Source organism: Solea solea, chromosome 13 (genome assembly GCF_958295425.1).
Source record: "Solea solea chromosome 13, fSolSol10.1, whole genome shotgun sequence".
Classification (NCBI taxonomy): Eukaryota; Metazoa; Chordata; class Actinopteri; order Pleuronectiformes; family Soleidae; genus Solea; species Solea solea.
This window is the reverse complement of record NC_081146.1, coordinates 7,879,286-7,892,138: the sequence shown is the minus strand read 5'-3', so window position 1 is coordinate 7,892,138 and position 12,853 is coordinate 7,879,286. Positions and strand designations below refer to the sequence as shown.

At 38.4% G+C, this 12,853-nt stretch overlaps 1 protein-coding gene across 1 annotated transcript in view; it reads right to left on the bottom strand.

Moving 5' to 3' along the window:
* Nucleotides 1-12,312, bottom strand: part of dnah5 (dynein, axonemal, heavy chain 5) — a 55,034-nt gene extending 42,722 nt beyond the window's left edge. Inside the window, exons 1-16 of the mRNA XM_058648438.1 lie at nt 12,190-12,312; nt 5,864-5,998; nt 5,453-5,537; nt 5,123-5,295; nt 4,404-4,622; nt 4,132-4,269; nt 3,823-3,999; nt 3,550-3,663; nt 3,295-3,402; nt 2,911-3,033; nt 2,449-2,664; nt 2,280-2,306; nt 1,539-1,646; nt 1,261-1,346; nt 821-1,028; nt 579-692 (exon numbers count right to left, since the gene is read on the bottom strand). Coding sequence (XP_058504421.1) covers nt 579-692; nt 821-1,028; nt 1,261-1,346; nt 1,539-1,646; nt 2,280-2,306; nt 2,449-2,664; nt 2,911-3,033; nt 3,295-3,402; nt 3,550-3,663; nt 3,823-3,999; nt 4,132-4,269; nt 4,404-4,622; nt 5,123-5,295; nt 5,453-5,537; nt 5,864-5,998; nt 12,190-12,291 — 2,133 coding nt within the window. The 5' untranslated portion in view covers nt 12,292-12,312. The remainder of the gene's footprint in view (nt 1-578; nt 693-820; nt 1,029-1,260; nt 1,347-1,538; nt 1,647-2,279; nt 2,307-2,448; nt 2,665-2,910; nt 3,034-3,294; nt 3,403-3,549; nt 3,664-3,822; nt 4,000-4,131; nt 4,270-4,403; nt 4,623-5,122; nt 5,296-5,452; nt 5,538-5,863; nt 5,999-12,189) is intronic.
* Nucleotides 12,313-12,853: the final 541 nt, after the last annotated feature.

Here is a 12,853-nt window from a genome sequence, read left to right as displayed (position 1 = left end):
CTTCCCCATTCTTTTTTTCAACTGCTTGTAAAACTCAGAATCAATTAAGGGAAACATATTATTTTTTACTGGTATAATACAACAAACAGCATCATTTAAAATCATTGCAGGCCATTTATTGATGGTTATTAGGTCATTAAGTGAAAGTATAAAGTTGACTGGACTGCATTGACACTGCAAACTGAAAGCGAGCAGCAGGTTACACCCTGGACAGGTCAGCAGCCTTTCTTGCATTTCTATCTATTTGGCTTGCATTTTTATCCAAATAGTTGTGACCCGTTGGGCAGTTTACTTAAGGATCCCAGTGATTGCTTGCAACTTAATACAATTCAATAGTAGTTTACTTTTAGCCACTATCAAGTTAAAATGTTGGCTCTCTAAGGAAAAAGAAATTGAGCACCCCTGATTTAGAGTCTTCAATTAACCTCACCCCAGTATGCATGTCTTTGGACTGTGAGAGGAAGGCAGAGTTCACACAATTCAATATAAAAGCCCTGGGAATCAAACTGAAAATAACTACTGCACCACCAACAATATGAATCATTTTTGCTCAGCCTTCATCTTGGTTTTCCCCTTACCTCTTTCATCCAGCTTTGATGGTGGAATATCTCAAACTCCACCAGGACCTTTGCAACCCTATTAAAGTTCCTGATGATCCTTTTGGCCTCCGGTGTGGAAAGAACTCCAGGATGCTGCTCAGGAATAAAATGGCACTGACAATGAACTGGGAAGAGATTGGCACTGACAATAATAGTGTACATCATCATCAACAACAACATCTCTCAGCCCAAATTGAGATTTAGTTTAAGTTCAATATTACCTGTTGAAATAGATCCATAGGAACCTGCATCCTGCTGTACAGATGCCGAGCCCACATTATCTTGCCAGCCACAGGGGGAAGATCCCGGCCAATGGGAGGGTCCAGTTTATGCTTCACGTACGTACGGGACACTATTTCAATTTCGCGGCCATAGTTCTGCAGAATATGCTGATACTTCTCGTCAATGCCCAGGTCCGGGATGCCCAATCTGTTGTTTTGTCAAGTTGAAAACACAAGTAGTTGCATAATCATAAAAAAGACAACTGATATTAGAAGACTGAAATAAGGGATAAAATAAGGGATTCAATTTAAGATTAAATTAATTTAGTTTTTCTCTTCGCCATTTAATTATGACCTTGTTGTTTCAGCCTGTGATAATAATAAGCCAGTAGAATAAACAACATGCATTGAGTGGTTATTAATAATAATGATATAGTTACCTTTCAAATGTCTTCAGCACTTTTAGAGCTTTTTCTGTATTTTGAATAGTTTCGAAGGTGCTATCCATGAAGCTCTTCAGCTGATTCTACAACAAACAAAACCATTAAAACATTAAGAACAACACAGGTCACATTTATTTTCATTTACTCAAAAAGACATTTTCTCAGCACAAACATGGTGCAATTAATCTTACGACAAGCAATATAATCCCCATTAAAACTGTACTACAGTAAATAAAAAGTAATAAAGTATATGTTACTGCAACATTTTTACTTACATGGAGGTCAGATGTGCTTTTGCAGAACTGCTCATAGTCAACGTCAAAGTCAGTTCTTCTCTGGTCGAGGAAACTGTAATGTTTTTTCTTCATGTCCAGCACAATAGCCTAACACACACACACACACACACAAACACGTTATTCTTAAACATGCACCAATTCCAATGTAAAGCCTCTCAAACATCAGCTACGTTGGTCTGTCAGCGGCGAACAAATACGGAAATTATAACAGGGAAATGTTGCTTTGAAACATTCCACAGATAGAGCTGCAGTGTGTTTTAAACTTTTAAAGAATAAGAATAAGGAATTAACCCCCTTAGGTAGCGGTAGAGAGTATGGTTGGAATACGGATCTAGAGTTGTCCTTTGAGAAAGCTCTGTCTGGGGGCTAGTGACACAAGAAGTGTTTTGGCGACAGAAGTTACACACTGGAGCTTTAACAAACTTTAGGATGACATCACACTTGAAACACATCATCTTAACTGTAGTTGGGTTAGTCAAGGATAATGAAGAGAGTGTGTTGTGTTGTTACATGGACAATGGACGGACTGATGGATTTAAGGAAATGTTGCGTGGGAAAATGATTGAACACAAAAACAATGGAGCAACGAATATGAGCAACACATTCTGAAGTTGCTAGTAGCCTGGTGGGTAAAATTTCACATGGGTGAAATTTACCACTGCATGCATTCAACTTTGAAAATGGACCATGCATTACTAAAAGACTGCAGTGAGACGTTACCTCCCATTTCCCCTGCATTTCTGCAGTCTGCACATCCACGGAGGGGGAAACAAATAGATATTTAACATTATTATAAAAGAGAAAAACCAATTAGGCAAGTGTTTTTTTTTTTTATGACATGAAACAGTACCATCTGGACCACAATAATCTGATTTAACAGTATACCCACTTGAAATCTGGTAGCCATGGTCTCCAGTCCTACTATGTTGGAATCCTGCAGGACCGAGTAGGTGGAAATTGTGTGGAACATTTCCAGGATCTTGTTGAGTCGTCGCTCGAACGTGTCAAACTTCCCGAAAATGTACATCTCACTGAAGTCAAACTGTCTCTCTGAGGGAGTCTGTTCCAGCTTCTCTTTTGTTTCATGGAAAACACGCTGGTATTCCTGGAAAGACGCAGTTTGACATCCATTATGGGTTGAAATGTGGCTTTAACATCACGACAAAAGAATGGTCTATGTCTTGTAATGATCTTCATGTCATCACTGTAACACATTGTTTCAAACACCAATATTGAAATGAACATTATCTTAATCAATAATCAATACATTGAATGCTGCAAAGAAAGTCAACAGAAAAAAAGTAATTTACATTATATATTATACATTCTGTCAATAGGTAGAGTTTGGTACCTGGTTTAGGTGAATGGCAGCTTTGATTTTGTCAACAACAACTTGCTGAGGCTGGTCCCATATTGAGTTAGAGTCATTATTAGTGATGTAGGACTTGCATGCTGTTATCATCTGGTTGGTCACCTGGAGTTTTTGAGGAGTATTAGTGAAAGAATATGCATTTGAACTCTTTGTGGACCTGAACAATTTCAGACTATACATGAAACTACAGCATGAGTGCACATTCACACAGCAAGACTATCAAATTAGCAACAATATACAGTGTTTTTAATTTGCTCCCATGTATTATTTGGAAAATCAAGCCAATGTGTTGGCATCAGAAATTGAAATTGCAGTCATAATTCTTGTTTTTTCAACTCATCACAGACTGTAGACCGTTCCTACCTTAACAAAAAGTGAAGTAATCTTTTCTGATGTGTTGAAGTAGCTGGAAAAGCTGTGCATCATCCTGATGGCATTGATCAAACTTGGGACTGAATTCACCATGGATACCTGGAGTGAAACAGAAACAACAAGCTTGCAAACAGAGAATAGTCTGAACATCATTTACGTCACAATTTAGGGTCAGTTTAAGAAAAGAGAGTCAATTTGCTAAGTGATACTACTTCATCTTTTAAGCCAGTAAAGTATTTTTCTTACAGGATCACTGTTGTAAAGAGGTTCATAGTACTTCTCCAGCGTGTAAAGGTATTTGACGTTGTCCTTGCCCTCATTGGCTGCATCAATGATTCTGCTGTACAGCTCCTGCCACGGCTAGACACAACAAACAAGGATGAAATTGTGATATGATGACAGAGGGAATTTGGGGAGAAATAACTGTTCATTGAAGAAGCAGAGACGAAAAAAAAAGGAAATGTGTCGATGTGCTACATATAGTCTAAAGTTTAGGGGTGACTAACAGCCATATCTGACCTTTATAAGTTTAGATTTGGCCAACTGGAGCACGCCCTGTACGGCTCTGACATCAGGTCTCTTCAGTTGGTCCAAAAGGTGATTGAAGCGGGACATATGTCTCTTCCAGTGGATCAGCTCTGCCCGAGGGCCAAGATCATCGTCCTCCTTTCTCAACTGTTCACTCTCCACAATAACCTGTAGAGTAGACACACTTTATAGGTACGATTTGATTCTTTCTTCTTCTGCTCCTGTCTGACCTACTAAACACAAAGATTACTTCTGAACTGTGACCTAACATTAACATTAACATTAACATTAACGACTCACCTGTTCAATCTGTCTGATCCACACTTTCATGCAGGTTTCTAGCTTTTCTGTGGTGTCTGAGCTGCCGGCTGCTGCCATGTAATCTGATGGACTTTTCAACACCCGCATGTCAAATGAGTCGCAGTCTTTCAAGGTAACCTGGAGAAAAGCCACAGGATATGGTGATTTATTTTGTTTGTGGTTGTGCTAACGTGTTCACACATTGATGGAAAATGTATTAAAAAGAACAGTTCAATAATCTGATTTATTCTCGGACAGTGTCTGCTTTCTACCTTCTCTCGCAGACACTCCTGTGTTACGGCCAAAACGGACACAAAGTTTTCCAAAGATGATATGAATTCCTGTTTAACAGCCCGGGCCTGAGGACTGGCCAGTTCCCCCCAGCCATGGTTCATATTCCTCAGTGTAGGGATGAAGATGTCGGCGAGCAACTGTTCCACACTTTTTAACAAGCCCACTTCTCTTGTGTCTAACATATTGAAACTGACATCCTAGGAAAGACATAGATGCACAAATAAAACATAACATCAGTGTCCAATGTGACACAAATCTAATACACTTTGATTCCGTCTAGAGGAAAATTCAATAGTTGAAAGATTGCTGCAGTGCGTAACTTTTGGAGATTTTTGTTGTTGATATTATGTTTGCCTCAGTTTCTTACACATGAATAGAAATCCTTCATCTGAAAATACTATCAGACCTGACTGAGGGATCGTTTGTGTGTATACACCAGCACTTTATCTTATTCTGAATGTGTTCGTTGGTGCTCCTTTTGTATTTTGACAATGGTTTATATTTAAAAGTAACACACTACAGCGTTAACCTCATATCCTCATCACCTATCAAAGTAATTTTGTTAACAGAGGACATAAATTAAAGGTTTGTCTGTCAGCTTTATTCATGCAATGATGGTCAAAGGTTTATCAACTTACCCTGGAATAAGTGAATAAGTTCATGCTTATATTTTGCAAAATGGTGTAAACAGACTCACCCTGTGTATGTTCTCGGAGGTGATTGCGTGAGAAGTGCTGTCTCTGGTGAAGAAGACACACATCCCTGTCAGCGCCACATCATTCCCATCTGTCACAAACACTTTCCTGTTGCAACCAGACTGCTGAGCAACATGCTGGGAGGATGCAGGAGCTGCTGCTGCTGCTGCTGCTGCTGCTAAAAGGAGACACAAGGTGTCATCACATCCACCTTTGATAAATTATAATTCACTTTAATCCCTTTCAGTACCAATAATGTCAGGAATGTCATTATTGCCAGTGGATAATGGATAAAGACAGAATCTCAACTCTTAAATACATTATCACAGTACCTTCTTCCACTGGCTCAGTGTCCTGATAAAAGAACATGAGACTTTGAAGACCCCCGACCATAAAGAACTGCTCCATGCGTTCAATCTAAAGAAAATGAAAATGAAATTCTCAGCAACTTTAGCCCCCGGAAATGCAGAGACATTGTTTAGTTATAGTACGTACTTACTATACTACACTACTGATGATCAAACATGCACTTTGAAATAAAATGATTCCCCTTAACCCAAAGAAATCACTTCAGTATCATTCAGCACCCAAATATGATTTAAATAAAAATAAAAATGGCAATAAATATAAAAATGATGATATTTAGTCATGTTTTCCAAATGCTGCTGAAGCTGACATGTTTTGGTTTTCAGGTTCATGTGATTTTCTACAACTACACAGACATTTCTGTGAGTATGAAGTACCTGATTCCCCTCCAGGATGGCATCTTCCACATCAGATTTCTCCAAACCCACGCATGAAGCAACAATACTGAGGACGTAGTCATGTCTTCCGTCCAGCTGGGCTCGCTTGGCTTCACGCTCCTCCCTCAACCGTTGCTGAACAGAATGAACAGACTGGGTGTCAAGTTTAATTTAAAAAGATTTCAAAGGAAATTTTAATTCAAAAGGAGTAAAATGAAATTGAATTAATCCCAGACAATGTTACAGTGTATATATATATATATGTGTGTGTATAATATATCATTTTCTTGAGAAGCACTCAATGAGTTGGACCAACAAAACATACTTAACTTTCCTGGTATGTTGTGATTTCACTTTTGGCAATGACAGATAAATGAAGCGTTCTTGTGGTCCTACACTTTGGATCAGACATCCATTTAATAACAATTCACTCAAATAAATAAGAATAAGTAATTATATAACAATATTTTATAATAAAAGGAAATTAAATATCCTGTCGATCCGCAGCATTATCTTTTTCCACTTTTACAATTCAACACAAACTGAAAAATGACGCAATTTCTTTATGAATTTCCTTGATTTTCAAACCTACATGTTCAGTTTCATCCTTATGAGCAGTGGCTCTATGTCCCTCCTGTGACTCTCTTAGCACCATTCCAAATTCAACAAATTTCAGACTTGACCGACACCACAGTTTGGTCACACGCACACCAGTGTGAAATCAACAATGGGTTGCCAGGTTCTGTTGATTAGTAACATAGTAACATGATCAGCCAATAAATTACACCAGACCTATAGTGTCACATGGTGTGTGAGTTCACAACTGAGGCACGTGACTGTAGAATTTTCATGAATAGACTAAGTTCACCAGACTTAACGTTGCAAAACTAGGGATATTCATGTAATTAAAGGGGGAAAAAAACACTTCAGCCCATTGACAATGAAACACACCATGTTTACACACATCCACACACATACTATTCAAACACAAACACAGGTAGACCATGTAAAAGCACACCAATCTAGTAGTTGCTAAGGAGGACCAGCCATTTCAGACTTTCTCTGTGTCTTTGTTCTAAATTGTATGTAAATGCAACTCAGCCTTCAGCCCAGAGACAAACATACACTTATTCACAGTCCACATTCAAGATTCAAGATAAACTTTATTGTCCCTGAGGGAAATTTGTCCTGGACAGCAGTGCCACTGTGGGCGACGTCCAAATGAAAATATAACACAGGTCGCACCTAAATACCCTAAAAACAATAAGGACTGTAAAATTGCGGGAGCTTACAGTCATAGGGCGGTTTGTTTATTAAGAAAAGCGATGAAAGATGGGATAAAGGAGAGCTTAAAGTGATTAGATTTGTGTTTGATAGATGTATACCGTCTCCCTGAAGGTAAAAGTGCATATTCTGGATGTAAAATATGGGATTTATCATTCAGAATTATTTGCGCCTGAGTAAGTACAGCTTTGTCAGAGATTGAGTTTAGTGATTTCACGTCCTTGTTTCCAATAACTTTTGAAGCCACTGAACCCAATCACTATTTACTCTGCTGCCATCCCATATCTAAGAATGCTTTCCAACACTGCATTATAGAAGGAGGTCATTATCTGTGTGCTCACACCAAACAGTCAGGTGGGTGAGTTTTGCACACAGACGGTCCACATCAGTGCAAAACCTCACCAAATGTACAACTACACAAACACAAACAAGCCATGTTGAGACTGACAACCTCTACAAGAGAACACACTGTGGCTTTTTAAGCTGAAAAGAAAATAGCTGTAAAACAAAAAAAAAACTAAATATAGAGCAGGAATGTGTTGGGGTCATTTATCCAATATTTTCAGTAGCTTCAAACTTCAAACAGAGACAGATTCAGATTATCTATATCACATGTGGAGGAAAAATAACACAACACTGTTAAAAGTAGTAGAGTAGAGTGATAGTTGTGGATAAAGTTCTATATACTGTAAATCACCCTAGGGTGAGAGACACGAGTCACTCTGATGTTTGTATAATAATGAGAATTATGTGGCTGGACAGACACTAAAATAGGAGATAGACGTCTCATGACACCATGACAACAACAGTGCAGCTTGCATGATCTTACCTGAATGACCTTAGAGACTATTTGTCTCCAGAGTTGCTTTGTAAACACCTGCGACATGACAGCGCCTCGTCAATCCAACTCAAATCCTTCTACATCTTCTCTCTGACCTTCTCTATAATCTTGCTCACCTACGTGTGGCGAGGGAAGCCGTATACTCTCACCCTCGCAGGGATTAAGCCTATCAAGTTGTCAGCAGTGAACGCCGAGCCAACTGAACTGAAGCCATGCCTGTTTTATGTTTAATGGACATTCCTGTCAACAGTGTATGGGTTTTCAGAGCCTGCTGTGGTCAACGTCGCAACACAGAAGAACACCTGCAGGTTTATGACCTGATCTCCACATACAAATGCACCTCAGACAGTCGTGTATAAAAAATAAGCAGATGAAGAAAAGAGCACTAGGATTACGGAGAATTGACAGAGATATCACTGCAACAACATACTATGGTAACAAGTGCAACGTGTTTGAGGGTGGATTCTCTGCTGTTCTAGACCAGGTTATAATATACTAATTCATCTGTTGTAGCTGCAAAACCTATTTAATCCTTAAAATGAAGATAACACACTTTAAGATTTAAAAAAACACAACAACTATGTTTGTAGTAAGCAGCCTCTTGTATAACTTTTTTTATATATATAGTTATTATTATTATGTATAAAACTACAGTTTGTTGTTTATAACATTTTAACTACAAAATAAAAACTGCTGACACTTGTTTTTACCTTTTAGCTTTTTTGTGTCAAAATCCAGTTTTTGACTGTTTTTATAATGAGCTTTTTAAATATAACTTTTGCCAAAGACATAAAGATATATATGTTTATATGTATATACAACAATCTGCAATATAAGAGATAAGTAATATGTGCCAGTTGGATAGTGTTATAATGTTGGTTTTATGTTTCACTGTTATTGTTTTATTCAGTTATTAACAGTCAAGTACAGGTTTTATTTACTGTATGCAGCACCACTGAACCCAAAACAAATTTCCCCTCAAAGTTTTTTGTAATATACATTATGTTAATATGCAAATTATGACAGCAAATATCATACAACTTCCTTTTATCAAAACTAAATGTGTTAAAATGAACAGATGTTTTTTTTTACCTGAAGTTCAGTAATTAAATACAGAAATCCGCTCTGGTGTAATTCCCACATATAAAACTGCACCGTATTAAGTTTAAATTTAAACAACGATGTTAAGACTTCTCTGTGATAAGATGTTGCATGAAATGTATCTTTTTAAAAGGAATGGGACATTCTCCTTCACTGACTCTGAAATCAATCGTCAATGCTGCTTGTGAGAAGTCTTTGCTTTTACACATCAATAAAAACCCTGTTTTTCCTTAACCTTCCCCTTCATCTTGCCCTCCTCCTCCCGTCCACTTTGATACAAACACATCGGCTGTTTACTGAACGCAAAAGACATTAATGATGAATTACAGTTGGCCAATGTAGTGAGCCATGAAGCCAAGCTGCGTGTAACTTCAGAACACTTGGGTCACCTTACCTTGTTTTGATAGTCTGGTTTAAAATGCAGCATCGCGCCGTCTGCAGCCTCTCACACTGACACTCCTTTTCAAGTCATTCTGACATGGCTTTGCATTTCATGACACAAGAGCGATAACGAGTCCAGCAAATAAGACAGACCAGAGAACAAGTGGCTTTGCTACAGTATGTGAGCAACCCACGTGAGAAAGAAAATTATTATGAGAGTGTAGTTCCCAAAAGGAGACCACGAACTAGCGCGGTGTTAGGTGACCACCTGTCAGCAAGGTAATTATCAAGGGTCTGAACTCAGCTTACAAGTCTAATACAGCAATGGGATGCAGAGACAAAGGGGGAGAGTATGGATGGAAAGTTGGATAATTATTTTGAAGAGCACAATCTGTGGGTGAATTAAATTATATACATGGTGATTTGCCACCTTGTATGACAGGGGGGGGTTTCAATCAGCCTGTTTTTATGTGCACTGTATTTAGCACCATCTACTTCTTATCTCCATGACCTCATTTGCATTGAGTTACAGGATTCACATACAAAGATAAGGTACAGAGTGGACTACATGGAGCATGAATGACATGGACCCAGACTATCACAACAACTCCTGCACTGTGAGCATCAAAAACACATCCAACTACTTCTAAATCATCTGTATGTCTTCCTGTTACATCAGCTTTGTTTAAGTAACAGCATAGGACAAAGAATCAATACCTCACGTTAAAGAAGGCAACAAACCAAGTCAATGAAAACAGAAACAGTGCAAGTTAAAATGCAGAGCTCAGAGCGTGTGGATTAAAAACACATGTGTTAAGGCTCTCAGTGTGTGTGGTCAGTGTGAGCGTCGTCACGGAGAACTGTAAACCCCTCTGCCTGTTGTTTCTCTCTTTTATGTCTCACTGCAGACTCATTTATAATTTACAGTCGCTCTCCGGTCTCATGGCAGCTCACAATCAGACAGTTCATCATATAGAAAATCAGTCATGGTGAGGTGATAAAAGTGATGACTACACTGGTTTTAAAGCCAAAATGTCAATAATTTCTCCAATATTAAACCAGTAGATTGGAGAGTTGTGCTATGCTGGACAGGGAGGTACTGTATATTAATACATGTGTGTGTATACATGCATGCCTGATAAGGTTCTTTCTACTGGAGCTGCAGCTAATAAACACTTTCATTACCATATATATAAAATGTGAAAGGTCCAGAGTGACACTGTAATATTGCTTCCTTTGTTAAAACCTCTGCATAGAGGTTGTGTTTTGACTGCATCTGTCTGCCTGTCCGTGTGTTTGTGAGCAAAAGATCTCAAAAGGTAAAATATTTGATGGCCCAAAGAAGTAGATTTTGGTGGTGATCCGGACATGGCTGTGGATTCTGTTTTGTTTTTTCTCATCAGTGAGGGAATGTTTCTTTTATACTCCATCTAATATGCAGGACTTTAAGTAAAGTAAAGTTAATTGCTGTCAGATTTGACACTGGATCATGATATCTGGTAGAGGTAAATCTGTAGCAACGTACAAAAAAGTTCAAAAGTTGTATTTCTTGCTTTTAAATAACTTTACACCTTTAGAATCAAACAAAATACCTTCAAAATGCACATAGTTCCACATTAATCAAAAGACTTACATGTAAAATGCTTAAGTCAGTAACTATACTCTACCATCTAGTGGACTAAAGATCATAATACAACCAACAGTTTGCAGTCTGGAGGGTTGCTTAATCTATTTGAGTGTGTTTGCTATAAAAATGATATAAAAATAAGTTGTCTGACTTAAGCTTAAGCTTGGTAATTGTGATTTTTTTTTTGTTCCTTCATTCCTCTGTGACAGCAAACTAAGAATATTTGCTTTGAGGACAAAATATTAGGAGGATGTGACCATTTTGAGGTGTGGGAAACATGTGATCAACATTTTTAAATATGAAACAACTCAAATTTGAATCAAGAAAATAATAAAACAGATTTTGAACTGATTTACAGTATGTTAGTAGTCATAGACGTCCTTAACAGAACCTAGTCAATCCTGGTCAGAACTTGTGGAAATGTCTGTTACATCTCAAAGTTGACCATTGTTTAATTGAAAAGTGTGAATATGGGACATTTGATTTGAAATTTCTCTCAAATTGTACAGTAAAAAAGTCTGATTTAGAGTATGTTAGTGGCCATTGATGTCCTGAACACAACCTAGTCAGTCCTGGTCGGGAACTTATGGAATATGTAGTTTTTAATGATAATATTGTATGTCTGTGTCAAATACACTGTGTGTTGATGTGCTGTAGGTCTTATTCAGACTTACTTCTAAGAACTCTCTTTATACAGTAGCTCCAATTAGGTCTCTAAAACAAAGGATTTTCATTATTTTTCACATTCAAAAATGTGCTTCTTCATCAGTCAAATCAGGTGAAACAGCCTGTCATTGGATCGCATGCTTTTGTAAGGAGGACGTTAAAATACTTTGACCACGGAGTGTCAGATAACTTGACCGCAGTTGTACTGCAGGACAGCTGAATCAGACTGCATTAGTTTCAGCTAGGTGTTCCTAATAATCTGGCAAAAAAAGGGACGCTTGAGCTGGAAGATTGTGCATTACCAGTGTCAAAAAAGCAGGCACCGATTTCTGCTTTTGCAGACTTTTGTGAAGACACATAGCCAACATTCAGAAACGCCATCGCGTTCATATTAATTATAATATCACACGATGAATAAAATCGAACCTTGGTCTCCTTGACTGACTCCCCCAGGACAACAGGTTGTTGGATGGTCGTGGTCCGGTTGTTCCCGCTGCTGCTCCTGCTGCGGTGCATCGTGCCCAACATGTGCGTCACTGAAAAGTTCCTCTGATAAACACTTTTAACATTTCAGTTCCTCCTTTATGTATTAGGCTTTTGGTCCGTTGTCTGTTGCTCGTTTGGTCAGCGGTGACCCTTTTTTTATATTGTTGGTGGTTTGGTTTCCATGGTAACGAGGCAAGCTTGAGTGAGGGGCAGCAACGGGACTGGCCCTGCAGTGATTTTCCAAGTGACCAGAATGTTTTTATGACCAAAAATATTGTTTATTTACGGAAACCGAGAACAGCCATGGTTGCAACTACATTTTTTCAGTCCGTTATCTCGAGATAACGTAATAATGGATTGATAATGGCCTGTTGACAAATTGGTTGGTCTACCTGTCTACCTGCAAGTGCAAGTGTTTTAATCCTGCACAACAAATTCCAATGAATTAAGTGACTACAGGTTTACAACAGTAGTAGTATCATCCTGTGGGGCCTGGCCGTGAACAACACTCTTTCACTGTGTAAAATTCTAGCACCTCTGGTTTTCTTTTTCTGAATCCTCATCATAGACATCATCTCCTCATTCTCATCCCCTCCTGTGAATG